This window comes from Syngnathus typhle, linkage group LG8 (assembly GCF_033458585.1).
Source record: "Syngnathus typhle isolate RoL2023-S1 ecotype Sweden linkage group LG8, RoL_Styp_1.0, whole genome shotgun sequence".
NCBI lineage: Eukaryota > Metazoa > Chordata > Actinopteri > Syngnathiformes > Syngnathidae > Syngnathus > Syngnathus typhle.
Window position 1 is genome coordinate 7,280,409 of NC_083745.1, and position 27,900 is coordinate 7,308,308.

General features: G+C 40.8%; 2 protein-coding genes across 13 annotated transcripts in view; both read left to right on the forward strand.

Moving 5' to 3' along the window:
* Positions 1 to 27,900, forward strand: part of dst (dystonin) — a 76,073-nt gene that overhangs the window by 13,329 nt on the left and 34,844 nt on the right. For 5 of the 12 annotated variants that reach the window (XM_061284791.1, XM_061284799.1, XM_061284797.1 and 2 more), the window contains 34 exons: positions 893 to 982; positions 2,489 to 2,566; positions 3,572 to 3,664; positions 6,909 to 7,075; positions 7,436 to 7,548; positions 7,643 to 7,749; positions 7,826 to 7,945; positions 8,028 to 8,123; positions 8,211 to 8,338; positions 9,062 to 9,155; positions 9,459 to 9,613; positions 9,696 to 10,116; positions 10,203 to 10,331; positions 10,408 to 10,485; positions 10,555 to 10,716; positions 10,833 to 10,937; positions 11,036 to 11,131; positions 11,201 to 11,326; positions 11,418 to 11,570; positions 11,686 to 11,840; positions 11,918 to 12,044; positions 12,119 to 12,302; positions 12,380 to 12,537; positions 12,609 to 12,787; positions 12,873 to 13,011; positions 13,084 to 13,277; positions 13,357 to 13,519; positions 13,622 to 13,705; positions 13,765 to 13,872; positions 13,945 to 14,043; positions 19,942 to 20,088; positions 20,987 to 21,075; positions 21,151 to 21,259; positions 21,773 to 27,826. In XM_061284791.1, the coding sequence (XP_061140775.1) occupies positions 893 to 982; positions 2,489 to 2,566; positions 3,572 to 3,664; positions 6,909 to 7,075; positions 7,436 to 7,548; positions 7,643 to 7,749; positions 7,826 to 7,945; positions 8,028 to 8,123; positions 8,211 to 8,338; positions 9,062 to 9,155; positions 9,459 to 9,613; positions 9,696 to 10,116; positions 10,203 to 10,331; positions 10,408 to 10,485; positions 10,555 to 10,716; positions 10,833 to 10,937; positions 11,036 to 11,131; positions 11,201 to 11,326; positions 11,418 to 11,570; positions 11,686 to 11,840; positions 11,918 to 12,044; positions 12,119 to 12,302; positions 12,380 to 12,537; positions 12,609 to 12,787; positions 12,873 to 13,011; positions 13,084 to 13,277; positions 13,357 to 13,519; positions 13,622 to 13,705; positions 13,765 to 13,872; positions 13,945 to 14,043; positions 19,942 to 20,088; positions 20,987 to 21,075; positions 21,151 to 21,259; positions 21,773 to 27,826 (10,500 nt within the window). Of the gene's footprint in view, positions 1 to 892; positions 983 to 1,622; positions 1,659 to 2,488; positions 2,567 to 3,571; positions 3,665 to 6,908; positions 7,076 to 7,435; positions 7,549 to 7,642; positions 7,750 to 7,825; positions 7,946 to 8,027; positions 8,124 to 8,210; positions 8,339 to 8,686; positions 8,968 to 9,061; positions 9,156 to 9,458; positions 9,614 to 9,695; positions 10,117 to 10,202; positions 10,332 to 10,407; positions 10,486 to 10,554; positions 10,717 to 10,832; positions 10,938 to 11,035; positions 11,132 to 11,200; positions 11,327 to 11,417; positions 11,571 to 11,685; positions 11,841 to 11,917; positions 12,045 to 12,118; positions 12,303 to 12,379; positions 12,538 to 12,608; positions 12,788 to 12,872; positions 13,012 to 13,083; positions 13,278 to 13,356; positions 13,520 to 13,621; positions 13,706 to 13,764; positions 13,873 to 13,944; positions 14,059 to 19,941; positions 20,089 to 20,986; positions 21,076 to 21,150; positions 21,260 to 21,772; positions 27,827 to 27,900 lie in introns of those variants that run through there. The other 7 variants (XM_061284792.1, XM_061284795.1, XM_061284793.1 and 4 more) reach the window with 4 other exon arrangements.
* Positions 14,065 to 19,807, forward strand: LOC133158014 (desmoplakin-like). Its single transcript, XM_061284802.1, has 2 exons — positions 14,065 to 17,381; positions 17,477 to 19,807. Exons 1-2 carry the CDS (start codon positions 14,505 to 14,507, stop codon positions 19,517 to 19,519), a joined length of 4,920 nt encoding a protein of 1,639 aa, XP_061140786.1. The 5' UTR covers positions 14,065 to 14,504; the 3' UTR covers positions 19,520 to 19,807.

Below are 27,900 nucleotides of genomic sequence, written 5' to 3' on the forward strand. Positions count from 1 at the left end.
CATTAAAGCAGATGATAATAAAGCATGCATGATATATAATACTTTCACCATATAAATTATTTTTGATGGTTCACTGGCTTGTAAAAGGGTGCTAATTAGAAAGCATCTTGATCATTCTTAAAAAGAAAAACAAAAAAGATAATACAGGCATATCAGCCTTCGATATGATTAACCTGCCTAGACACGTCATGTTATGCCATCAACATCATTCCAAAAGATCCTGCAAATTGTCTGTCCACCAGTCATGGGTGTTCCCTGTTAAAAAAAATCCAATTCTGAGAGTCAGTCAGTATTTTGGAACTAACTCCCATGCCTGACAAATAATAAATGCTGAGTAATAGTTGGGAATCCACTTGGTTGACCCAATAACATGTGCAGGTCTATTTTGGCTCTACAGCTGTGGCTGGCATGTGGGATTACAGTGTTGAAAGCCCTGTGTGAAAGCAGGTCAGCAGGAGGCCTGTCATTTGGGCCATGAAGGACAGTCTCCTGAAAGGAGAAAGGCCCGGAAGTTGTCAAGTGGTCTGGCTCAAGTGCACATAACTCTTGATAATGCTTTGATTGTACATAGTTAACAAAACTAGAATTACTGGTGTTGATTAATGAATGGTTAAATTTCACTTCACTGGTGGAGCTAGGAGTATTTTTCCTCTGACATATACGTAGGTAGCTAAGGATATCTTAGGGGCTCTGGAAAACAACAACAAAATACAAAACCCCCAAATTCTTCTGAAAATGCGGATAAACATTCATTATACCATATATGGGGGGTGGTGCCCCACGGCCCCCCCTCTAGCTCCGCCAGTGCCCTCCAAATATTATGGGGAGCCAGGAAGGAAAATGTCCCAAATGTTCTGTTGTTTATTGCAGCCTCTTTGACTTGTTCTCTCAGGTACGGAAGCATATAAATGACCTGTATGAAGACTTGAGAGATGGACATAACTTGATCTCGCTGCTGGAGGTTTTGTCTGGAGACAAATTGGTAAGTTGCTATCCATTCAATTTTGTCTCTATTATTGTAATCGCTTGACATGATATTTTCATATGATTGCTTTGATGTTGAGGTTTTTTTTACGATATATTTATATTATTCAATTCCTATTTTGGGAAAGTCAAAATAATGTCATGAACAGAGTGACTCGTAATGTTTTACTATGCTGCAGAATTAAAAAGTGCTTTCCTTGATCAACATGTAACATCAGTAATGTGCCTTATTGAAAACAAATATCTTTTTTTTACACGGAGAGACAGAGAGTCAGCCCAAAGTAAAACTGTACTGTTGTATGTGTACTGTAATGTCATCTTCACTGAAACCACAAATCTAATGGTGACCTAAAACCTTCATTCAGTATTGCACATTCCATCCGTAATCATCATGTCATCACGTTCTTAACTGCAAACGGCATGTATTCCCATGTACATTGCCCTATTAGTTACTTCCACTGTGACTAACTTTCATTCTTCAGCTATCTAGTTTGCTGTTTCCCTCTTTATCCCCTCGTCTTCTCTGCTCTTTGGTTGTTTTTCTGTCCATTGTCTGACTTCCTTTGATTTGGCCGCTGTGTCTGTCTTCCTCCCCCTTCGTCCTCCTTCTCCCATGTGTTGCCTTTTGGCCTGATAAGCCGAGGGAGCGCGATGTCCTGAAGACATTGCGGTTGGTGAGTGGGACAGAAGCATGCGCAGTTGAGCGGCATGGCGGCGTGCTGGATGATGACAAGGGGGTACGTGTGGACTGCCCATTCCCACGCCCTCATAACCAACTAACATGACAGTGTGCTGTGGCCACTTAGCACAAGTGTAGAAACGATCCCACCGTATGAGCAATTATTGTGTTCTGTTTTTATTTACGTTTTACATAACATCCCGACATCATTGTAATTGGGGGTTGGATTAATAGATTGAGTGGAATTCTCCCATTTATCGATGCAAGGTTTTAAAATAAATTGATGATGCACTTTCATGCTAGAATTGCATTTAGGTGCAGAGGCCATTTGACTAAAATTAAAACACATTTTTGCCTAACTTCATGTGATATTTCATTTTCTGCTTTCGGCTATTTTTGCATCTTGCTTCAAATGATGGCTTCACAAGCGAATGATTTCAAATGCTGCTGTTTAGAGAGTCTGTGGTTTTGCTGCAGCCTCATCTTAGCTTGATTGCATTTTCCATTTTCTATTTCATTCCTTTTTTGCCGTGTGGATGGGGACCGGAACGTCAGTGAGCATTAGTGCAAGAAATTGAACAGTGGCTTGGAGAAAAGCATACCTGTAATAAATAAAACTACCAGATCGTTTACACATTCAGAGCATGATTTTAAAGGTGGAATTATTAGAAAATGTTATTATCCCTAACTGTGACCGCAATGGATTAGTGAGTAAGATAGCGGACGCACGCCCTGTATCTTACATGCTACTAAACCTTTGTTATTTCTTTTTTTGGACCATTGATGTTGAACTCAACTTGATCATTTTTGTCCTCTTGTTCGCAGCCTCGGGAGAGAGGAAGAATGCGCTTCCACAGGCTCCAAAATGTACAGATAGCACTGGACTATTTAAAGAGACGGCAGGTAAGACTCGGTCGGTGTGCAAGCAACCTTTCAAAGTAGGAAGGCTGGAGCAGAGATTTGCTACAAGAACCTCTGAACTTGGAGAAAGACCGTGAAATAACAAAAATGTTACTGTTATATAAAAGTAAACTTTTATGTCTTGTCTGGTAATGTGATTGAATTATCAAATCAATTATTTGTCCTTTTACAATTTTACATGAGAGAGATTAACAGACGATTAGGTCCAGAAGTATTTTGAGATATGGTTGAGCTTTTATATATAATTATCATCCACCACCTCAAAAGATTTGAAATAAAACTCGAAATCTGATTAGATGGTTTTGATGTTAAGTTATTGTTGATTGCATTAACATCTTTTTCATACAGCGTGTTTCCATTTCATCCATAAATCACATTTCCCACCTGGCATATATTGTACTGGAGGCTTTATATGTTTTCCTCAATAAAACCTCAGTTGCAGTAATGACTGGTAATTGCGAGCCCTGAAGCCTTCAAATCCCATCGCTGTGTTTGTGTTTTCAAATTCCCATCAGTGGGTTTTGGAAGGGGTTTGATTGGCCTCCCCTCCCCCACCAAATTCATGGTGATATGAGTGCAGGCTGCCGCAGCTGTTGCCACATGTGACGCCCAGGCACCAAACAAAGGAGTCATAGATGTGCACCATGGAGATCTATTGTGGCATCCGCAGACCACATTCATCCTAAATCTGTCCAAATCAAATTGATTTCCATGTCTTTATTGATTGGGATGGATGAATAAACGTTTCAGGATTGTGGCATCATCCAGCCATGATTGTGCTTTCTGTCTGATGCTTCAGTCAGAAGCCCTTTTATTATTATAGTCCCATGTTTTCTTCCATCAATGACAGTTCTGCCACCTTGTGGACAAATGGAAACATGTAGTCAAGTCTAGACACCTTTTAAAAATACCAAAATATTATACCCAAATAGTCATCAAGTTTTGTTTTTTAAAAATAATAACAATGTTGTGTCTTTTCATGTCTAGGTCAAACTTGTAAATATCAGAAATGATGACATCACAGATGGCAATCCCAAACTGACCCTGGGATTGATCTGGACTATAATACTGCACTTTCAGGTCAGTGTAATCATTGTCAAATAAGACAAATGTGAGTTACAATGCATGATAGTTTGAGGTCACGATGAGGTCATGTTTAATAGTGTCATGAGAATACAACATTGGTACCGAATACAACATTGGTACCGTGCAGATCCAAGTATTTGTGTTTTTGTATCACTCAAAATTAGATTTGAATTTTCTGAGATGAGCTCATGTTTCTGGCCGAATTTTCTGAGAGTTATACAATTGCAGAGATTGTGCTCAATGTGGGGGTTCACATGCCAAGAGTCCAGGTGTTAATATCATAATAATTCTGCTTATCACTAGTTCCTCCTGAGCACCTTCATTTTTCCATTGCATTATTAATGCATCTTAAACTTGCATAAATCTCAGATATGGTATCTGTATACAAAGGTAAAGTAAAAAAAGCTGCCAATCATCTCTTGGCGAACATTGTGAAGCCATTTAATTGATTATGCACATATAATAGAGGTTCCTGCTTTATTTATTTATTGCCAGTCCATTTTTCCGTGTCATTTTCAACAATTTCTTTTATGATAATACTTGGATCTAAAACGAGACTGCCTAGGTAGAACCACAGAGACAACCTTTCTTAGACCTCATTGACAAGGAGTGTCTGTGATGCCAACTCTCAGTCACGCAAGCCCTCAGCAGTCTATCCTGCTATCTAAGGCCTGTTCCTTCTTGATTTCCAGGCGTGGCAGGAGAAAGCAATGAGACATTTTAGACTAAAATACACCCTTGGGTTTCTGAGAAAATTGCTACTTATATAAGATTGACAATATTACCATTCTGTTATTTTGACTGGCTTTGGTTGACACAACCCTGTTTAGTTTTGGAGGCGTACGCTTCATGATTTTCCTATTGTTTGTGGTGACTTTCATATTAATTTTAATGAACTTTGTATACTGCTACTTTAGTGAGTGTTTACTCCTCACTTTGACTGCAAGATCTTTGTAAAAGTGATACAATCGTATGTGTTCCTAAGAGGCGGCCGATAAGATTTGATTACACAAAGTGGCTGCGCGTGTTCATTACAAAAGAGTCGACTATCACTTTAAGCATTTTGACTAGGTGTTGCTCTCAAGTTTGTTTTGTCTTTATGTGTTTTATAAAGTTTATAAGTGGTTTGTGAGATCCAGATTATCACATATACAGATCGATAAATGGATACACAAGTAACATTAGATCAAGGGCAATATATTGTAAATTAATTTCAGAAACACACTCACTAACCCTAACATTCTTTGATCATATTAAACACACAAAAAAATACATATATATATATTTTTGTAACTCTGATGGATGCATTAATAACCTACTAGTATATTTTGTAATTTTAGGGTTAGGCTTACAGCATTTGTGTTCTTATGATGTAATGGTCTTAAATGGCAAATCACTTCCAACCTATTAGTATATTTTGTGATTTTAGGGTTGGGCTTGCACCAGTTGTGTACTTATGATGTAATGGTCTGATATGGCAAATCACTTCCTGGTCTGGGTGTATTGCTCTCTGAGCTGCCACGCCGTTGCTTTGTTCACGTAAAAGAGTTTGTTTTAACCAGTGGGTGTGAAAGCCGCCTCTGACTGTGCCATTGTATGTGTCTTGATTAAAAGACAAAGGCAAAGCTCTCTTGGATTTGTCAGCGATGATCATGTCGACCCGCACTGTCTGATGACTGAGTGCAACGCTGTCTGGGTCACAGCAAGCCAACTTGCTGAGCCTAAATTTTTCCCTTGGCTAACATGACCTCATTACATACACACATGTGGGGTAACCCAGCAGGTACCTGTAATATGCATTTGCTTATTGCGTCGATAAAAGTTGACCGGCCAACCCCAAACTGGTCGGTGCACAAGCTTTTGTCCTTGCTCAGCTGAGAGCCGTAAACACGTGGATAACAGCTGCGTGTGCATTTATGATGTTTGTGCTGGATTAGCATAGGAAGTGTTTCAAAGGTCGGAATGGGTTCCACGGTCACACGAGTGAGCCAGACAGGGAGCGAGAGTTCGAACCTGACCGGTTTTCAGAGTCAATGAAAGGAAACTTGATGCCTTCCTGTTAGTGGGATAGATGAGATTGAGCCGGATTCTTTCATTCATAACAACCCACTGGGATTTTAATTCTGGAAACCACTGAAGTATTATGGGAAATACGTTTGGCTGTGTACGGGGTCCAAAGGAGGATTGTTACCTTGACCCCAAGAGAGCTCCACTTAGCCCCGGATCCAAAGAGCTCAAAGGTCGTCGCTACTCTCGGAGAAACAAGAAGAGATCTACTAATCCTGTGAAATCTGTCAAGAATCTTCATGTGGGTGACATCCAAGCAAGTTACACTCTAGAAAAACCTTCAGAGGTAGAGAAACATCTAAGCAGTCAGGATAACGTCAATACCAGTGTCCAGTGTCAACGAGAAACATTTGCTTCCACTGATGCCTCAAAAGAAATCCTTGCTCAGACCTTAACTTGCACGGTTGGAAGCATTTGTCCTGATGTCAGAAGATTCCGGTCTACTGAAGATCTGAAGCTTCATCGTATCACCTCTGGAGGTATCCCAGCTAAGGATGGTCTGCTTGTAAAGAAGCTACTCAGGCGCCAGCTCAGAAGGGCTGTTAGTTTTGGAGTAGTAGAGCATGTGTTACAGACTCAGAGGGGCAAGGGTGGCCCTTTGAGTCAGGAAATATTCACAAGGATTATTTGGGACTCTCAGCTACACAGGAGGACCAGGCGGAGGACCTGCTCTGGTCACATTGAACATATTAAATGTATTCCCACCCAACGGGAGGTAAACAGATCATGCCCTTATAGTCAATCACACTAAGCCTTAAAAAAAAACACTTATTGAGAAACGCCACTACCTGAATTCACATGACTGAAAAGAAAAGAAGTTTTGAATAATGCATGTTTTCCTTTAAAATCATTTGCTTTGGCTACAAAGAAAACAAACTGGCAACTGTTTCTGATTATTGTGTGCGTCCGCCAACGTTCAGCATTGTGAGTTTGTCTTTTTTTTCCCCTACCAACTGATATCCTCCAACCGTAAGAGGTGCCGCAAAACTGTCATGGATTAGTTTAGGCTTCGGCACCGTATTGGGTAATTTATTACATAACCTTATCTGATACTGTTGCAGATGTTGCTCTTAATGTAACCATTGCAGCGAAATTCTTTTATGCTGAATTGTAACTGAATAACTAAACCATGCAACTTTGAATCAATTGCGTCTTTTTTCTTTGGCTACAGATTTCAGAGATTCACGTCACAGGTGAGTCCCAGGACATGACGGCCAAAGAGAGGCTGCTGCTTTGGTCCAAGCAGATAACGGAGGGCTACGTCGGTGTTAGATGTGACAATTTTACGACATCCTGGAGGGATGGCAGGCTCTTCAACGCCATTATTCACAAATACAGGTACGGGCAATTTAGTAGGAATTTATCAAATGAGAGCTCATCAGCAAACTGCCTGAGGAGCCTAAATCCTGATCGTAATCTGGCCTGTGATTTAGAGTTTTCAATACCAGCCATGTTTTGGCAATATGGAAGAAACCCGGAGTGCCTGGCTATGTATCATAACATATACGTACTTGCTTTGCAATACTAAAAAAATCAAAAAACAAATATAGCTTTGTATAATTGCTCAAATGTTATTGGCAGTTATCTTCAAAACAAATCACTGACTGCTTTATTATTGTGTTTTTCTAGTTACATTAATGATCATGTGTTGTTTTATCACTGACAATCTCATGGATTTCTGTCTTTCGTCTTTTGCAGACCCGACTTAGTTGACATGAGCCGGGTCTCTACACAGACCAACCGATCCAATTTAGAGAATGCATTCGGTGTGGCTGAGCAACTTGGGGTGGCCAGACTGCTTGACCCAGAAGGTGTGTTTTAACTCGAGTGTTTATATTCTGTAGCTGGACCAATGAATACACTCCACATCTTGTGACTGAATTTGTTCTTTACCTATCATACTAGATGTGGATGTTCAGTCTCCTGATGAAAAGTCAGTCATCACATACGTGTCAACACTGTATGATGCCTTCCCGAAGGTTCCCGAGGGAGGAGAGGGAATTAGCCCCAATGTAAGTTCATTGCATCACCCACGAGTGCATTTATTGTTTATGCACATGCTGATGTGGATACTTATGCTCTTAACAGGATATCGACATTAAATGGGTGGAGTACCAGAACATGATCAAATACCTCAGTCAATGGATCAAACACAATGTGGCCGTAATGTCCGATAGATCATTCCCCAACAATCCTGCTGAACTTAAGGTATCAAGCCACAATGTCATGTCTGACTCTTATCTTTGTTTTGGATAAAAGTTCTCAGGTTGATTTGTATTTTTCCGCATAGGCACTTTACACACAATACCTGCAATTTAAAGAACATGAGATTCCACTGAAGGAGAATGAGAAGACAAGAATAAAAAAATTCTACAAAATGCTCGAGGTACACAATTTCCAAATTATCAGCTGGATATGTGTCGTAAAACCACATCGGTTGTCATAATCCGATCACATATGTGTCGTTGGGCAGGTGTGGATCGAATTTGGACGAATACATTTACCTCCGGGTCATCACCCAAATGATGTGGAGAAGGAATGGGGTAAATTAATTGTTGCCATGCTGGAAAGAGAAAAAAGCCTGAGGCCTGAGGTAGAAAGGTATGTGACTCTATGAATATGCTGTCAGGAAAATTTATATATTTTTTATAGCATACTCAGTCCGTGATTATGGCTTGACTACCATTACCTTTTTTACAGTGTTTAAAATCTGTTGATCGCTGATAATAGTTTGTACAAATCGGCATATCCAGCCTTGCCTTTGTGGTTTTTAAACACTCCATATTAGCGGCATTGAAAGAAGGGTGTGTTTTAAAAACTGTCAGACAGCAATTACAACCCTTCGGCAGCTTTTATAAAGGAGCACTGTCTCAACCTGCTGTGTGATTTTAGTTCGCCTGAGGACAGAATATTATATCAGGGTGGGTTGGCCTCACACCCTCCTTCACCTACCTCTGCTATAAATAAGAGCATGTTGACATCTCTTCCATCTGTTTGGTAATTTTTAGAGGTTAAGATCCAAACAGTGGACCATGAGAGAATATTAGATCAATGCACAGCGAAGGGCGATAGATAGAAAAGATGGCGTTCCTAAGCAGGGTGTCATCGACGAGTAACAGTAGTTTTAACAGCTATGGTTCCAGTGACAACGGCTTTGTTAGAACCAGATCGGAACCTTTCCTAATGAATAACGCTTTTGTTCTTAATAACAATATCTCCTTTGGATCCAGGTGGGTTACCTGCTCGGTCGCAAATGTGGCGCTTGCATTTTTTTTATTTGTACATAGTAATACATGAAGATATGGATGTTGTTGTTTTTTGCAGACTTGAGACGCTGCAGCAGATTGCCAACAGGGTTCAGCGAGACTGTGTTCACGGCGAGGACAAGTTGGGGCTGGCAAGACTTTCCCTGCAATCTGTGAGTTTTGTATTTTATTCTTAATTTACATCGTTATCAAAATATAATACATTTGTAAGTGCTCATAGCACAAACATATATTGACCTAAAAGGGGCCAATTACAAGAAATAAAATAAAACACTGATGTATAGATATCATAAGGAAAAAAAAATAGTCATGCCTTCATTCAATTTAATTTCATTTATTTTTTATGTTTCAAAGATTTCCCATGAAGTAAATGATTTATTGAGTGACACAGCAAAAGCAGTATGTTTTTTGGCAAAAGCACCAAATGAATTGTTTTGTTTGTTTTAATTTCCCAGGATGTTAAACGTCTTGAATCTGGCATCCATCTCCGAAATGAAGCCGAGATCGCCGGCTACCTTTCGGAGTGCGAGAACATCCTGAGACAACAAGTAGTGGACATCCAAGTTCTTCTCGATGGAAAATATCCATTCACAGATCAACTAGTCCGAAGGTAAAAAACAATCTTACGACTTCCTATTGAACATCCTAAAATGCTGGCGGACTATCGACATCACACAATGTTTGTAACCCAGGGTATCAAATCTACGAGACGATCTTCTCTCCCTGAGAGCGCAGTGTGCCTCTTTGTACAACAAAGGCCGCACTTTAACGACCGAGCAGACCAAAATGATGATATCAGGCATCACGCAGAGCCTGAATTCAGGCTATTCCCAGAACGTGAGCCGAACTCCTTCACTCACCCAGGGAGGCATCGATACCTCCACATTCACCTCGAGCCTTACGCCGTCCTTGAGCCGTGGGCTGCAGTCTGCTTCAGAGCAAAGCTACATGAGCAGCGCTGACAATATGGAGCCAGGCATCCTCAGGCTAATCGCACCCATGCACATCCCCAAGCCCTCAATGAAGTCCACACTGACCGATTCCAGCTTGACAGAAGCCGAGGTGAACATAGAATACATTCAGGACCTGTTGAAATGGGTGGAGGACATGCAGGTGAGCCATCAAGGTTTTACATTTGTCTATCTTGCATTTTTTATCCAGGTATAAACTAATCACCTGAATTTCTGTTTTTTTTTCAGTTGCAATTAGATCGCTCTGAATGGGGATCTGACATGCCAAGTGTGGCGACGCACTTAGATAACCACAAAGCGCTACAAAGAGCTATCGAAGAATTCCAAATGAGTCTGAAAGAGGCCAAACTGAGTGAAGTGAGCAATCCCGCATGACGAATGAGCAAACTGTTTCATCTCTTTGAAATCTAATGAGTTTTATTATTCCCCGCAGATGCAAATGGAACTACCTTTGAAACAAACCTACTCTGACAAATTAAGCAGTCTAGAAAAGCAGTATGAAAAACTTTTGGTAAGTCATATCAGTCTGAATCTTTAAGGCTGCTTATCTCATTTGAATTTATAAACGTTTGCTTTTCAGAGGTGTTCAAAGGAGCGACAAAGCAACCTGGAGAGCCTGCACGACTTTGTGTCTCAAGCAACTCGTGAGCTCATCTGGCTTAACGAGAAGGAGGAAGAGGAGGTCGCGTTTGACTGGAGTGATCGCAACAGCAACATATCCAAGAAAAGAGACTACCATGCTGTGAGTTTCTCACAAATGCTTCCCAGTGAATACACGTTAGCGTGTTCCGGGGATGCAGTGACAAGTTCTTTGTTTTTTTTGCCTTAAGTCAGAAATCCGTTAATGTGTCCAAACAGGATCTGATGAAGGAGCTTGATGAAAAGGAAGAAGTGATCAAGTCTGTACAAGACTTAGCGGAGCGTCTTCTTTTTAAGAGTCACCCAGCTCGGTTAACTATTGAAGTAAGCCAACCTTTTATTCTTGCAATGCTGTCTCCACCCTGTGTGCTATTCTTGAAATTCAATGGAGACTTTAATTTCTTTAAAACGATTCCTGGCAGGCATACAGAGCTGCCATGAAAACGCAGTGGAGTTGGATCCTGCAGTTGTGCTCGTGTGTGGAACAGCATCTAAGGGACAATGCTGTTTATTTTGAGGTGCTTCCTCCTTTTAACTTCAATCTGCTTTGTGTGGCCACCGCTCTCAACTCTTTTCCCTTTTTGCAGTTTTTCACTGATGCCAAAGAAGCCATGGACTTCCTTCGAAGCTTGCAAGAGGCCATTCAGCGAAAGTACAGCTGCGACCGAACCAGCAGCTTGCACAGACTGGAGGATCTCCTTCAGGAATCCATGGTAAACTTGTCTGGGCATGCAGGGCATTCGCAGAGATACTTTTAATGAAATCTGAAGGTGACAACACTGCTGGGGGCTTGTATCGCTTTAGGAAGAGAAAGAGCAACTTCTTCAATACTGCAACACGGTAGCCGGGCTGATGGGTCGGGCTAAGAATATTGTGCAGCTCAAGCCGAGGAACCCTGACAGCACTCTTCGATCTTCCATCCCTGTCAAAGCCATCTGTGATTATCGACAAATAGAGGTGCAGCTCATCTCATCAGTAATTGTGTTAAAAAAAGATCCCGAACTCCCGGATTAGTTAATTACTTATTAGAAATCATTTTGAGTACTACTGAGTTTGTATCACTTTCTTTCAGATAACCATTTATAAAGAGGATGAGTGCGTGCTGGCTAACAACAATCATCGGGCCAAGTGGAAAGTGATCAACCCTGCAGGCAATGAGGCCATGGTGCCCTCTGTCTGTTTCACCGTGCCCCCACCTAACAAGGAGGCTATGGAGATGGCTTCAAAGTAAGATGCTTACCTCCATTATTTGATTGCGTGTACTGCGTATGATGTGTTGAAACAAGTGTATTATTTTCTTCCAGAACGGAAGAATTATACCAGAACGTCCTCTCACTTTGGCATCACTCCCACATCAACATGAAAAGTGTGGCGTCTTGGCACTGTCTCATGGCTGATATACGCACTATCCGCCACTGGAATGTAGCTTCTGTATGTTCTTCAGGTGTTGACCATCTCATTCACAATCCACATGACACTGTTCACATTTTCTTTCCATGTTGCAGTTTAAAACGATGCTACCGGGTGAGCATCAGCAAGTTTTGAGCAACCTTCAGTCCCATTTTGATGAGTTCTTGGAAGACTGTGAGGAGTCCGAGGTGTTCACCGTGGCAGACTGTGCTCAGCTGGAGAGGGACGTTGAAGGCTGCAAGGAATACTACCAAGAACTACTCAAATCTGCAGAGCGAGGCAAGGAAATGTCTGTCATTTCAAACCTAAAATCTGGAACTTATTACAAACGAGTTCTGTTTGTTTGTGTTAAACAGAGGAACACGAGGAGTCTTTGTACAATCATTACATCTCAGAAATACGCAACTTCCGGATGCATCTGGAGACCCAGGAAGAGCAACTGATCAGGAAAATCCGCGCGCCTCTGGACAGAGACGACATGTACCAGAGTCTGCAGCGCATCACTGAGCAAGAGGTCTGATTTGTTGTGGAACATTTAGGAAGTTAGTTTTTTGTAATCATGTTTCGTTTTTCTCCATTTTGTAGAAGAAAATGGAAGAGCTGCATAAATTTAAGGAAGACCTGGATAACATAAATGAGAAATGTGAGGTGTTCCTCAGACAAGCTGCCGGCTTTCCATCAGCTCAGACTCTTTCCGCCGAACTAAGCATTGTGCTTCAGAGCATGAGCCAAGTGCACTCCATGTCTTCTATATACATGGACAAGTGAGTGAATTTATTTTTGGTCAACAGACTTTTAAGCTTGGGGCAAAGAGACAACAAAGTTTGTTGTGTTTGACATGTGTGGCAGACTGAAGACGATCAGTTTGGTGGTGAAGCACAGCCAGAGTGCAGAGGCGTTGGTGAAGGCCTACGAATCCAAACTCTATGAGGAAGATGCCATCAACTCTGACCTTCAGTCTATTGAAACAGTCACTTCTATACTCAAGGTGGTGCACATTTCCAACCTCTACAGTATATTATTGCCCATTTTGAAGAAATATTCTTCCTTCTGATCGTAGCAATGGCGAACCGAGATTGACGAAAACCAGGAAGTCTTCCACAATCTGGAGGATGAACTGCAGAAAGCCCGACTCACCAGTGACCGCATGTTTAAGTCCCACAACGAGCGAGACTTTGATCTGGACTGGCATAAGGAGAAAGCCGACCAACTGAATGAGAGATGGCGCAACATTCACTCCCAAATTGATAGCAGGTAAGAGTAAATCAATTGTGGATTGAGGGAGATAAACATGGCAGAAGGTCCTCTTCCATGACTTTTTTTTTTTTTTTAGGCTTAGGGATTTGGATGCCAACAGCCAATTCCTGAAGCTTTACAAAGACTCCTACAGTAGTCTAGACGAATGGATTCGAGAAGTTGAAACAGAACAGATAATGGCCCAAGAAAATAAACCTGAAGATAGCAAGGCTTTTGCTGAAGTGTTGAACAAACAGAAGGTAAGGCAATAGCTGGCTTAACCGTTTGTATGTCGTATGATGAATAGCACACACTTTTATATCAAATATTTATGTACATTATATGCTCTGTTTCTTGTTTAGGTTCTTGTTGCTGAAATTGAACAAAAGCAGAGCCAGATTGATGAATGTCAGAAGTACTCAGAACAGTGCTCCTCTGTCATCAAGGTAATTGACTGTATTTAAACTCAGAGTTCCACCATTTTCCACAATGTAAATGTTTTTAGGATTATGAGCTCCTGCTGATGACCTTCAGAGCGATGGTTGATTCCCAACACAAATCTCCACTCAAGAAACGCAAAATGCAGAGCTCTTCTGATATTATACAGCAGGAGGTAATTGATCTGACTTTTTATTTATTTAATGCATGTATCTTTATGTCTCAACAATGGTTTTCTTTTTACTAGTTTATGGATCTTCGCACCCGCTATACAGCCCTTGTGACCCTCATGACGCAGTATGTGAAGTTTGCAAGTGAAACCCTGAAGAGAGCAGAAGAGGAGGAGGTGAGAATGTCAAATGTATTTATTTTTTTCTCCTTACAGCAAAACCTTTTGGCTGATGTGAATGCTGTGAAGCCCTTCTCATGTTTGCATGTTCTTTTGGTGTCTCATTAAACTCCTCTATTTTTTTAAGCTTTCCTCACTTAGCTCTTTTCCAAAGGTTTTATTTGGTTGTTGGCTTATACAAAGACTATTATGTTAATATTTTGTGGTCCTGCTGGTGTCTTTTTTTGGGGGAAGGAGCTGGAGTTTTAAGGATCTTTACTTTTGGTCTTATGGGAGAGAAAAGGCTCTTTAGTGAATTTTAAGTGTTATGTTGATAAATCGTGGAGGTTTTTGGTTGTGTCATGATGACATTCCTGGTTCTTGCTTAAGCTTGCTTCCGCACTCTTGCAAAAGGGAAAAGGTCAATGTTGTTACGCGTACCATGATGGATAACTTATTGTTTTGCATTTTAGAACAAAATGGCTTTTGAAAGAGCAGAGAATGCAAAAAGGACAGAGAGCGCGGAGCTCCAAAAAACTACAGGGGATATAAAACTTAACCAACTTAATCTCCTGGTGCGTGAACAAGAGGCCTTGCTGATTGAAAGACACGCACAGTCGCAAAGGCTGGAAGGAGAACTAAAAACACAACAGCGGATGAATGACGATCTAACGTTTCAGAAATCGCAGCTTGAGCATGATGTTCGTCAGTGTCAGGCCAAATTGGAGAGAGTAATGGCTGACAAAGCTGCCAGTGAGCAAGAACTAAGTCATTCTAAATTGTTAATTGAGCAGGCAGAGGCCAAGTGGTCCAACGCTCAGAGGAAACTGGAGGACCTTGTCAATGAAAACCAAGTTCTTATGGACCGAAGTCCCACATTTCAGAGAAAAATAATAGTGGAGGAAATTAAAAAGGAAAATGTTCAAAGTGATATTCAAAGTGATTATTCCAGTGAGTCCCATTCAAACATACTTAGTGAATATCAAAGATTAAAAGAGGGTATACAGCAGAAATCTGATGAGCTAGCCATGGTCCAGAAGCGAGCAGAAATGTCTGAGGAGAAAGCTCAAAGTTATAAAAAGCTATTGGATGATAGAGATAACAGACTCAAGAAGCTTCAGCTGGACATGGAAGCAGAGAGGTTCAGCCTGAGACAGAAATTAGAAGATCTTCACCAGGAGACACTAATCTTGCAACAAACAATCTCTGAACTGCAAGAGGAAATCAGAGCACTTAACAGAGCAAAATCCTCACTGGAGCAAAATTCTTTCTTCCAAAATACAGAGGTTGAAGGTCTCAAGGAACAGCTGAAGATTACTCAAGGAGAAATTCACAGAAGGAGCTCCTTGGATCAGGATAACATTAAAAAGATTAGCAGTTTGGAGGAAGACCTCGCTTCAAAGCAGGTGGTGATAAATCAATTGAACTTTAAATGTACTGAGCTTAGAAGATTAAACATGTCGTCCGAAAGTGATTTGAAAGCTCTTCAGCTTCACACGGAGTCGGTCGAAAGAGACAGATCCTATTTAGAGCAAAAGATGAAGTCTTTGAAGAGTGAAATTCAGAACTGGAAGGACCTGCTTCAAGAGGCCAAAGATGAAGTTACAGTCATGAAGAGATCAGAGCAAGAGTGTCTGTTTAAATGTAAAAGTCTCGAGGCAGGCATTCAAAATTGTGAATTTGTGGCTTCTCAGTTACAAAAGAAAGCAGACGAGTCAAAGCAGGTAAATGCTGACTTGGAAAATAGTTTGAAGAATGCAAAGGAGAAGCACGAGCAAGGTCTAATGGAAATAGAGAGAAAAGATCAACAAATTGAAATTCTAAAGTCTCAGGTAGAAGCAGCGAAATCACAGGTCAAAATTATTGAGGCAGAGCTCAATACAAAATCCCAGAACACCCATGAGCTTCAAGTAAAATTGCAAGATCACAGTGAGCATGTGAAGACCTTAACGGAAGAAAATAGCTCATTCAACTGCAACGTCACGAGCTACCAGAGAGAAATAACAGCGCTGAACTCTGACCTTAAGTCTGCCTTAGCTGAAAAAGAGATAGCAGAGCGTAAGGTCCACATACAAAGTGCTGAGATTGATGATTTGAACACAATGTTGAAAAGCAAAAATGCAGAAATTCAGAAGGGATCTTCTGTGATAAACAAACATCTCAGCAAAGTAAAAGCATTAGAAGATGAGCTCTTCAAATATGAGCACAATGTCAAGGGCCCAACACAGAGCTCAGACAAAATGACAGGGAATTTAAAGCAGGAGATACTTACTCTCCAAATGGAGAAAAACACTGCAGAGAAAAATGTTGAAAACTTGAAAGCTAAAGTTTCAGAGTTGAGCGCTTCTCTGCATAAAGTAAAAGAGGAATTGGCTAAAGAGAGCAAAGAAAGGAAAAACAAAGAATCTAGAATAACACAGCTTGAATGGGAGCAAGAGAAAAATCAAACATTGACAAAAGGAATGTCTAACTTCGACCAATCCCAGTCAAATTTCCAACATGAAAATTTGGTCCTTAAGAGAGAGAAAACTGACGCTCAAGGGAAAAGTATCTCATTGGAATCTGAAATCATATTGTTGAGGGAAAAGCTTCAGTGCAACAACGCAGAAGCAGAGAGAGTGCAAAAAGAAAACTCTCTTCTCAGAGTGAGGACACAGCTGATGGAGGAGCAAGTTGGGAAGTGCAAGAGAATGCTTGAGGAATTGAAAAACAAGCTAGAACTACAGAGGCAGGGCTATGAAAGGCATCTGATGTTAGTGCAGAAGGAAATGGAAAAGAAAGTGATGTTAGCAAAGTCCGAAATCACGAGTGAGACAGATGTGTCACAAAAGCGTTCGTATAGTTCAGAATTAGAAGAAATGCTCAATGAATATCTCAAAGAGGAGATCCAAGTATTAAATGTGACCCCACGAATGACATTGGAATCAAAGCAGCAAGTGGACAACAGATTGGAGAAATTGGAGCAAGAAAAAAATATGCATGACCAAGATTTACTAAAGGCAAGATCGCAAAATACTCAACCTGAAGAGGACAAAGTTCAACTATACTCAAAGGTGAATGCTTCACCAAGTAAGGCTCGTTCAACACAGCTCCTCCAAGATGCTTACAAAGTAACGCCAAAGGACACCAGCTCCCATCCTGGACCAATCAATTCAAACACCAAAGAGGTTCCAAGTCTTCTGACGGTACCAACGGAGAAGGAAAACCAAAGATTTAGGAAACAGGGAGTCATCAAAGACGGCCATCACTATTTGAAAGACTCGGAGACTGCTATGCTCAAGACAGCCATGCAGAAAGGAGAACCACAATGCAGCAAGGAGGAGGAGGAGAATCCGCTAATGAAAAGCTCAATCGAGGTACGGAACCAAGTCTTTGTGTCACCAGTCAATTTACCTCTACAATTTTCTTCTTTTATTTCTAATCAAAAGTTGTTTCAATTTCCAATTCACAGATGGCAACATTGAAGAAAGAAGACATTCTAATAGACTTCAACCAAGATGAAATCAAAGTCATTCCTAGTGAGACAACTTTGACGAGTTCAACTTCTCAAAACGTCACATCCCCACAAAGACAATATACGACCGAAACATATCAGATTTACTCATGTAACGATTTGATCCCCAAAACGCAGGGATACATGGCCCTGTCTGTACCCATAGAGTACCAGAAAGAAAGACACAGCGTCCTTACAACAACAAGATATCATCTCAAAGAACCTCTTGAAGCAAGAAATAAGTCCATGAAAAGTGCTCCAGAAAGTAGGGACAGCTTCAGGTTGTGGAACACAACAGCTTTGAATCTCACTGATCTCAAAAGAAGCACAGCTATTCAAAACCTAATCAAATATAAGATCTTGGATGAAGACATTTTCCATCAATTTGAGGAAGGACTGATCTCAATAGACAAAGTACAAGCGTCAATCGCGCCCTATGTCGGCAAACCAACTTCCATCGCTGGAATATATGTGGAGTCGAGTAAGAAAAAAACTTCCTTCTTCGAGGCAGCTGAGAAGGGTTTCTTGGCAAAGGTGTACGCTTTGGAATTCCTGCAATCTCAGGCAGCGACAGGAAGTCTCACTGATCTGGCCACGGGCCAGATATACTCCTTAGACGAGGCTCTTGAGAGAGGAATCTTTGATTCAAGCTTAAAAGATAAACTGATGGAGGCTGAGAAAGCTTTCCGTGGCTATATGCACGCTGGCAAAAAGTTGTCTGTGTTCCAAGCGATGGAGGCGAGTATTCTTGAGCGATACAAAGGCAAGAAGATCCTTGAAGTACAAATAGCCACCGGTGGAGTGGTTAACCCAGAGGGCGGTTTCAGAATGCCGCCGAGCGTTGCTATTGATCATGGCTTCCTAAACAAGGAGACCCTTCAAATTCTGTACGATCCAGTCCGCAATCCCAAAGGTTTCCACAACCCCGATACTGGACAAAGAGCGTACTACTGTGAAATACTAAAGGCGTGTCTTTATGACATTGATGGTGGAGTCCTCCTCCTTCCACTTGGGGACCGGCATCTTACCAGTAGCTCGCCCACAAGTTCCCACCGGGTGTCTGTTGTCAGCAGCAGCCGTGGGACTGAGATGTCTACCCATGAAGCTTTCAAGAAGAAACACATCGACAAGCAGACCTACCTGTTTCTGTCACAGCAGGAGAGTGAATGGCATGAGACGTCTGTAGATGACGGCAACGGAGTTTTGCGACACATCATCACAGATGTCAAAAATGGAAGAAAGCTCTGTCTCGAGTCTGCTCTCAGTCAGAGGTTTCTTGAAGCGTCCGAGCTAGAACGCTACAGGAACGGCCAGCTTAGTATCTACGAGATTGCCGACATCATATTTTCAAGAATGGTTGTTGTGGAGGATGTAAACAGCCCCATTGCTGGTCTTTGGGACCTCACTCGGAAGAAGAGGCTGTCAGTTCTTGAGGGATTTCAACAAGGTTTTACTGACGGGACCACTGCCTTGAAATTGCTGGAGGCCCAAGCCTGCACCGGCGGTATTTGTGACCCCTTCTCTGGGGAGAAATTTACAGTTAGTGATGCAATTAGTAAAGGTCTTTTAAATGAGAAGCTTGCGCAGAAACTACAGCAGTTTGAGCAAGTATTCAATGGCATCACTCACCCCAAAACTGCAAAGTCTGTGTCCATCACTCAGGCAGTCCAGGAAAATATTTTACCCAAGGATGTTGGCACACGCTGTATCGAGTTCCAGCTGCTGACTGGTGGATTGATCAACCCTGACACCCACGACCGAGTCTCACTCGAGGAAGTCATTCAGAGAGGCCTTGTTGACAAAGCCACGGCCTCAGCTATCAAAGATGAAAAATCCCACACCAAATGCCTCACTTGTCCAAAGACCAAGAGACGAATCACATTCAAAGAAGCGCTTGAAAGAAGCGTTTATGACTGCCACACTGGTTTAAGATTACTTGAGGCTATTAAAGGTCAAGAGTTTGGATCTTTATCAACTTTTCTTCCCAGGAAGTTGAAATAAAAACTTGTGGGCATTCTCGTTAAAAAAGTAAATACTGGAAATATGATTTATTTTGGCTCAATGTGTAGCTATATTATTTTCTTTGCTTAAATAATGTGTACGTAAGCATGGGATCATTGCGCTTGCCTTCATTTTATGTTGCCACAGTTTTTTTTTTTTGTTCATTTACTAATTATTAGACCTTTTAAGTTTTTACTTATAATGGATGAAATATAGTTTCAGATGAATTTAGGAGTTTGCTGTATTTCAAATGGGTCCAACTGAAGCATGAACTATTTCCTATCTGAATCTCTGTACTATTTTCCCCTTTTGGTCAGTTTTTGGGTCTGTTTTATCATCACTTGAGGAAATTGAGATTCAACAGTTTTGGTTATCTTTACAATTTATAGTCATTCTCTTACCCCTAACTGTTGTAATTCCAGAGATCGGTGGATGAAGAAAAGCGAGAGCATGGTGATAAAGTTAGCAAACTATTAGGTTGGATGTCTAATGTGAAACAGAATGCGAGCAATGAGGGAAATACTCTGAAAGATAGTAATGCCAACAGAGATGCTTCAAATAAATCCCAGGTAATAATATGTATTTGTTTCATTGTTTTTAACTTGATAAAAAAATATTTTGCTTTGAGGATTTTTGTTCTTATCCTATTATGTGACTTTTAATAAAAACACATCTTTCTGATCTGCTTACTCAATATATATTTGACACTATATAAAGGGATATTTTATTAATCAAATCAAGTGCTCAGTCTGATACAAACTCCCCTTACTGTTGCACAAGCACCCGTGTTTCAGACAGAGCGTCTTGAGATGAGATTTATTTCATTCACTTTAAATAGTGTGAAAGCCCATTTGTAATATCAAGCAAGTAATTCCAATAACCAATCTAAAGGCTTTTAATACTAACCCAGTGTTCTCATACTTTTCATATTGCTATGCAGTTCTATAGTTAATTGTATTTATAACAATATTAGTTATGATGTCAGAAAACAGCACACCAGTTTGTCACAAACCACTGTCCCCTTATCACACAATTTCATATATATTTGGATTTGGATTCAATATAGCACATCTAATCCTCACAAGTGGCAAAAGTGAATCACACATTTCACCATCGCTGTTCTATTCATTATTTTGCACAAATATCACTCGACTTCATGTCCACAATAAATTATGGCTATGCATAGAGTGGCCACAATTTGACCCTCAGTGAGGTATTAAATTAACAATATGGGCAAGATATATGTGAATCTCTGTTTGTCGAAGTTCTGCGTCAGTGCTCGGGATTTCACTTCCTTATCTTTATGACAGGATTTATTTATTGTGTTATATCTCATTCGATTGTACGGGTGCTTCTAGTAATGTTATAGCCTGTGAGTGTATTCGACCAAAGCAAAGTGTCTAAAATACTTACATGATTTGTACTCTCTTGATAAAACTATTGACAAGTGATTGTTGGATGTTGTAGGTCTCCATGGAGGAAATGGTTACTAAGAAAGAGCAGATTGCGGAAGCTATTAGGGCCACAGAAATGATGCTGAACAAACACAGTGAAAAGTAAGTCAGGCAATTACATAACTGCCTATGTGCAACATATGAATTAAAAAGCTGATTTTTTTTTTTCACTTACAGAATGTCAGAAGAGGAGAAAGAAAAAGCCCAGGAACAGTTGAAGGAGCTCAGTCAGGCCTACGGTGACCTTTCCCAGCATTGTTCTGATCAGCCCACACATGAACATGAGGTTGGAAGTTGTTCTTTTATTTCATGGAATGCGTTTGTATTTTGTAATGACCTCACACGGAGTGTTATCAGATTGTTCATTGCATGATAACCCCCTTTTCATTCTTCTTTGTAGCAATCGATCCAACACGTCTCTAATTATCGCGCTACATCATTATTTTCAATTGAAAAAAATGCATAATGATATTTGCAACCAGGTCATTGGAGTATGCTGTAAACATGCTTAGCCATGTCTGTTTCGGTCTTTATGCTGATGTTCAACTACCTAATAAGGTTGATTCTGCGTGATGTGACTAACAAACACTTTCCGCAACAAGTCGAAGCATGATTGCTTTCACTGTACGCTGACGGCCTGACACTTTCTTGTTCGCAACGCTGATGCAGTGTTGAACTCATGCACGTGATCTTTAACATATTGGTCTACTGGTGAGTACGTATTTACCCTGATTTTGAATACATAAAGTGTCATGATAATCAGATCAACAATAACTGGTATTATTCTCCTTTTTCATAGGACGTGAAAGCCACCAGTAGCGCGGACTGTATTTGGACCCAAGCAATGGATGGCCTGAGTAATGACATAATTGGGTTCCTCCTTCCGACCCCAGACCTGTCTCAGCCTGAGTCTCAGATGTGCTGGGATGATGTTCTCGAACATGATGCTTCTCACACGTCGACAACTGGGAATTATTTGCAGGAGTTAAACATGGAGAACAAGCGCATAGAGGATTCAGACGTGACCTCCGTGTCCATCTGCGACGTCGCAGCAGCAGCGAGGGATGCGTCCACGGTCGACGAGCTTGTCGTAAAGATGATAGAAGTCAAGCAAGTCAGTGATGGACTGAATGTGACCTACTCAGGAGATACAGTGACGCTTAAGACAGCGTTTCAGCAAGGGCTCATTCCTGCTTCTGTCTATGTTAACATTCTCCAGAGGCAGAAAATGGCGCACGACCATTCTAATGCAAATGAGTCCCATTTAGAAGCCATGCAGGTTAATAGACTGATACTGGAGTGCATAACTAAATCAGTGACACCAGGGAGAACTGTTCACACTATGACATCTGTCCACAACCTAGACAGAATATTAAAGTTGAATCCCGCTGAGGAAAATGTTGCTGCCCCAACAGAAAAGGATAATACAAGAGCAAGTCAAAAAGTTAATTCTTCCTCTGGCAACTTGGACAATGGGGATGGAGTAAGAGTAGATGCAGAAGTTCAGTGTGATTTGATGAGTTTTAGCAGTACACTCATTGTACTTGGGAACAGGCATCAGTTCGTAGGCCTTGTGTTGCCTCGGTCGAATGAATGCCAGTTTAGTGCCGCATCATCGGAATACGATGAGCATCGCAGCACTGATGTGTTTGAAAGCAGGCTGCTCAGCAGTAGATGGAAAGTGTCAGCTTTTTATATTCCAGAAAATTCAGAGATTGTGGATATCAATGGTGCCGTACAAAATGGTTACATTGACGTTTACACGGCAGACATCTTAAAATCCATCGAAATCCCTGATGAGTTTCTCGATGTTGATCACCTTGATGAGAAGTTTTCATCTTGGCTCATGTATCGAAAACTCAAAGTAGATGGACGTAGCCATGATGGAGTTGTGTTTACTCCTTCGGAGACAAAGCAGCTTTTTACATCCTACCTAATGATAAATAGTTACATCGACCCAAAGTCTCAAAATAGGGTTTTAATACTTGACAAGCCCTTAATTAAAATGATCCATTTATTTCTTGAAGATTCTGTATTATATGATAGCACCCAACACAGTATGGTGCCTTGGACTGTCCATACTGAAGATCTTTTGGAGCAGGAGGACTTTGAGGTGCCATTCATAAGTGAGAAAGCAGAAGAAATGGTGATAAACACAAAGAACTACAAAATGAACCCTCATCATTTTGTCCCCTCATTTGATGGGGTACTTGACAACAACATAAATATAAATGATGATCTAAAAATGGATTGCATGGACAATGTCACAGAAGCTGTTATGCTTACTGAAAGACCAACAGACTACCAAATGCTTGATGATCATTTATATATTGGGGATCAATATGATGCTAATGATGTTTACAAGATTCCAACTACCCAAGAGCTTGCTTTTATCAACAGATGTAATGCTGACTCACTATCAATGTGTTCAGAGGAAAGCAGCCATCAGCTTGCTGCAGAGCTTAGTGCTGAGCCATTGTGCAATGCATCAAGGACGATCAATAACACTACAGATGGTGATGTGTTGAGGGGAGGAAAACATCACAGTGATATTCAGTTGGATTCACAGTTTGAAGAAAAGGGCATTTTGGATGACACATCTGTCAATGACCTGGAGGGAACAACTGAGGAGACGGAGGAAAACATTTATTCAGAAGACTTGATTTATTCAGAAGTAAGGTGCAGCCAGCCTTACCCGGATGATGATAATCTTGGTCCTGTTGATGTGAACGAAGACCGAGAAACACATAATTCATCCAAGAGGAAGTCTTCTCTCCTGATAGAGGATGATATTGTTTTAGATGACGAGGCAGAAAAAAAATTAATGGAGATAAGTGATCATCATTCTTCTTCATTACTTTCTGGTCATGAGCCACTGATGATGTCACCCTCTCATAGGGAAGAGGTTTCTCCCGAGTGTGTCCTTCACTTGGAAGAATCGGCTTCACTCTCTGATGTCACCAACTCACTTAATGGAGTCAATAACCTGCTGGCTGATAAGCAGGATGAGTCCTATGAAACTGCTGCTTCATCTTCATATCGTGCTATTACACTAGAAAGCCACAGTGAGTCTTCCACCGATGCGAATCAATGTTACAAGGTTAACGCAATGTCCAGTGAGTATGATTTCTACAAAGCTGGAAATGTGACAACTTGCGAATTGGGAAAATCATCATTTTTGGTTTCCCCTTTTGTCGAGGCTGAGATAGGCTGCTCATCACCTGGAGATGTGGTCAGTGATGTACAAGGTAGCTCTGTCACAAAAGATGGCGACAGACTCCAGCAGATATTTCTTCCTTCAGAGAGTGGTTATGATCTCAAACCTGAGCCCAATACTTCAAAGCATGATTTGCTCAGTGAAAGAGTTTTGAACCCATCATCCTTCCCATCTGTTGCATCTAATGAATTTACGGCAAAAAATCCTTATGATAAAAGCTGTGATATCAAATTTGTTCATCAGGAACAAACACTGATTGGTTTGAGATGCAGTCCAGTACCCCCAGAAGAAAGACAACTAACAGAATCAAGTGATTCTGAGGAGAACTATCACAAATCAAAGGAGGTGTGTGTAGAAGAAACATGTCAACAGAATATAAATTTGGCTGGATCAGTTTCAAGTCCACCCACTTCACCAGACTCCACTCAGAATTCTGTGATCGAAGTGAAACGCAAAGGCAATATACTTACTGATCAAAATGGGTTGGATGTAGATGGAGAACCTCAAGTAGTTCCGGATTATTTGCTGAATAAAACTTTTCATGGAAGTGATGATGCTCTCAGTTCAGACAAAAATAAAACTGACGATGAAGTCCATGAAAGAAAGCCTGGGATGCTAACCGGAAATGTGAAAGACGAATATGAAGCCTTAACAGTGAAAGAGATAGAAGAGTCCATCATCATCACTAGAAGAGATGAAGATAAATCTGATGCCCCAGCCAGAAAGGACAAAATAAAGATTCATAACTCAGTTACAAACAATGAAGAAGACTTTGGTGTTCAAATTAAAGAGGATGAAGAGTCGTTTGATGCCCCAAGGGGAGATATTCAAGAGGATGACGCAGACAATGTTCCTGGAAACATTGAAATGAATTCTGACAACCCATCGAGAAAAGATGAAGAGTGGTATGACGCCCCATCTATAAAAGATGAAGAGAACACCTTTTCACTAAATGGAGAGGATAAAGAATATTCCAGCGTGCCAATTGGAGATGATGAAGTGAGGTCTTGCACCCAACCTATAAAACAGGATACTGATGCTCCAACAGAACAAAATGAACAGATTGATGCTCAAACTAAAAACTTGGAAGTCAAGTCCATTGTTTTGCATGAAAAAGATGAAAATGGGTCTATTAGCTCACTCATCAAACATGATGAGTTTTATACCCTCACTGGAAACACCGAAGATGAATACAATATCCTAACTACAAACAACGAAGAAAGTTCTGATATACCACTAACAAAAGATGAAGATGGATCTCATGGATTTCAAGAAGAGCCTGATATACCGACCAGAAGAGATGATAAAAATCATAATGCTCCGCCAGTAAAAGATGAAGAGAGATCTGATGACTTGGCTGAAAAAGTGAAGCAAGAGCTCATCTGTTTAGATGCACAACATTTGAACAAAACTGACACACAACAAGAGGGGAAAATCCATGAAATGAAGCCTTGTTTTCTTATCAGAAAAGATGAAGTGGGTGAAAATGATGGTGCATTAACTGGAAAAGAGGTTGGAGAATCAAATGAAAGAAATGAAGAGTTGACTAAAACTGGAAAATATGAAAACAAGATCACAATTTCAATTGTAATAGATGAAGACTGCAGCACCCCACGAGAAAAAGATGAACGGGTTTATGACGCCTCACTAATGAAAAATGAAGATGGACCAAATGACTCAACAAGACCAAACAAATCCCATGATCACCTTGGAAAGGATGAAGACTACTCTTTTGATACAATTAGGAAAACTGGAAAGGAGTCTGATTCTCCAAACACAAGGGATGAAGCTGTGTCTCATGTCCCACTTATAAAAAATGAGAGTGGTTGTAATTCTCCACCTGTAACCGATGAAGAGCTGTCTGTTGCCTCACCTCAAAATGAGGAAAACGATTCTGATGCCTTGCTAATGAAAGATGAAGAGTGGTCTAACAACACAATTAGTGAGCCTAATCCTGATCCCCAAACTAGAAGGGACAAGGATCGAGAGAGCTATTGTATGCTCCCTGAAGAAGATCAAAAGTATTCCAATGTCTTAACTGCAAAATATGAAATTGGTTCGGATGCCACTCTTGCAAAGTCTAATGCCTTAACTGAGGTGTCTGAAGTGTCACTTTTTAAAACTGAGGAAGCATCTGAAATGCCAACTGGAATCATTGAAGAGGAGTCCAGCACTTCGAATCAACAAAATGAACCAGAGTCTGAACAAGATGAAGAAGGCTCTGATACTCAACCTGGAAAAGCTCAAGGCGACTGTTTTACTCCAATAGGAGAAGACGAGGGGGAGGTCGTGTTTGCAGGTCAAAGTCTCGTGAAATATGAAAAGGAGTCTGACGTCTCAATTATAAAAGATATAATTGAGTGTCCTGGCATATCCCAAAAAGAATGTTGTATCCCAATTGAAGGCAATGATTTTTGGTCTCATATCTCATCAAGAAAAGATGCTCAAATTAGAAAAGATGAAAAGGAGACTGATCCTCCAATGAGATTAGATGAAATCAGGTCAAATGTCTTACTTCCAAAGGATGAAGAGAAGTCTCTAATGCCAGCTGAAAGTATGCAAGAAGATTCTAGTACCATGTATCGGCAAAATGAACAAGTCTCTGGAAACGCTGCAAAGTCTGATAACCAACTTGGAAATAATAACGGTAATTATTCTACTCCGACTGAAGATGGAGTGGAATCTGATGTCATGCCGGTACAATATGAAGAGGAGTCTGATTCTTTACTCATAAAAGATGAAACGCCATCTCATGACACAATTCAAAAAAATAAAGAGTCTGATATCCCAACTACAAGAAATGAAGACCTGTATCATGCCACATCTATAAAAGCATTTGATGCCCAAACTCGAAAAAATGAAGAGGAAAAAGACAAAGAAGGCTGTGACATGCCTGCGAAACACATTGAAGAAGAGTCCAATAGCCCAGCTAGAAGAAATAAAGAACACTTTGGAAAAGATGAGTGCATTGATACCCTGACTGGAAACATTGAAGAAACATTCCATGTTCCAACTAAAATAGCAAAAGTTTCTGAAGATGTGTCTGAGAACGATGATGAGAATGATCTAACTGGGAAAGTTGAAGAGAAATCCAATATCCTGTCTAGAAGAGATGATAAAGCCTCTGATGCAGCACTTGGAAAAAAGAAATATGATTCTGATGCACCATCTGAAAAAGATGACTTTGATGCACCACCTGGAAGTTTTGAACAGCAGTTTGAGCCCTTCCTAATAAATGATGAGTTGAATACTCCAAACGGAGATGCAGAAGACTCTGATATATTTCCTTCAAAATATGAAGGATCATCTGAAGCCATGCTTGTGAAAGATAAGGAGAACTCTCCAACTGGAATAGATCATGAAGATGCAAAAGATGAACGGAACTCAGAATCTCCAATAGAAAAAGCGAAAGAGCAGTCACTTGTTCCCAACATCCAAATGCAGTTTCTACAGGTACTTCAAAGTGTCTCCTCAGGCCAAAACCTCTCAATGCTCCAGGAAGTGATGGAGAGCCGTGCTTTAGGGAGTGATACTCACATCCTGGAATGTATCAAGGAGGAGAGCTCAGAGGATGAACTGCTGGCAGAGCAGTCGCCTATTCTCTCCGCCGACAATGTGGACGAGATCAAGAACCTGGTAAACCATCTCATCTTTGGTAGAAATGACACCTAATTTCTCTCTGTTTGCCTTTCAAACATCTTTTGTGCATT

Bases quoted from the DNA above. Each gene is read 5' to 3' on its own strand.
- LOC133158014 (XM_061284802.1), top strand. From the start codon at position 14,505: ATGGCTTTTGAAAGAGCAGAGAATGCAAAAAGGACAGAGAGCGCGGAG. The intron at 17,382-17,476 runs GTACGGAACCAA...TCCAATTCACAG, and splicing joins TAATGAAAAGCTCAATCGAG to ATGGCAACATTGAAGAAAGA.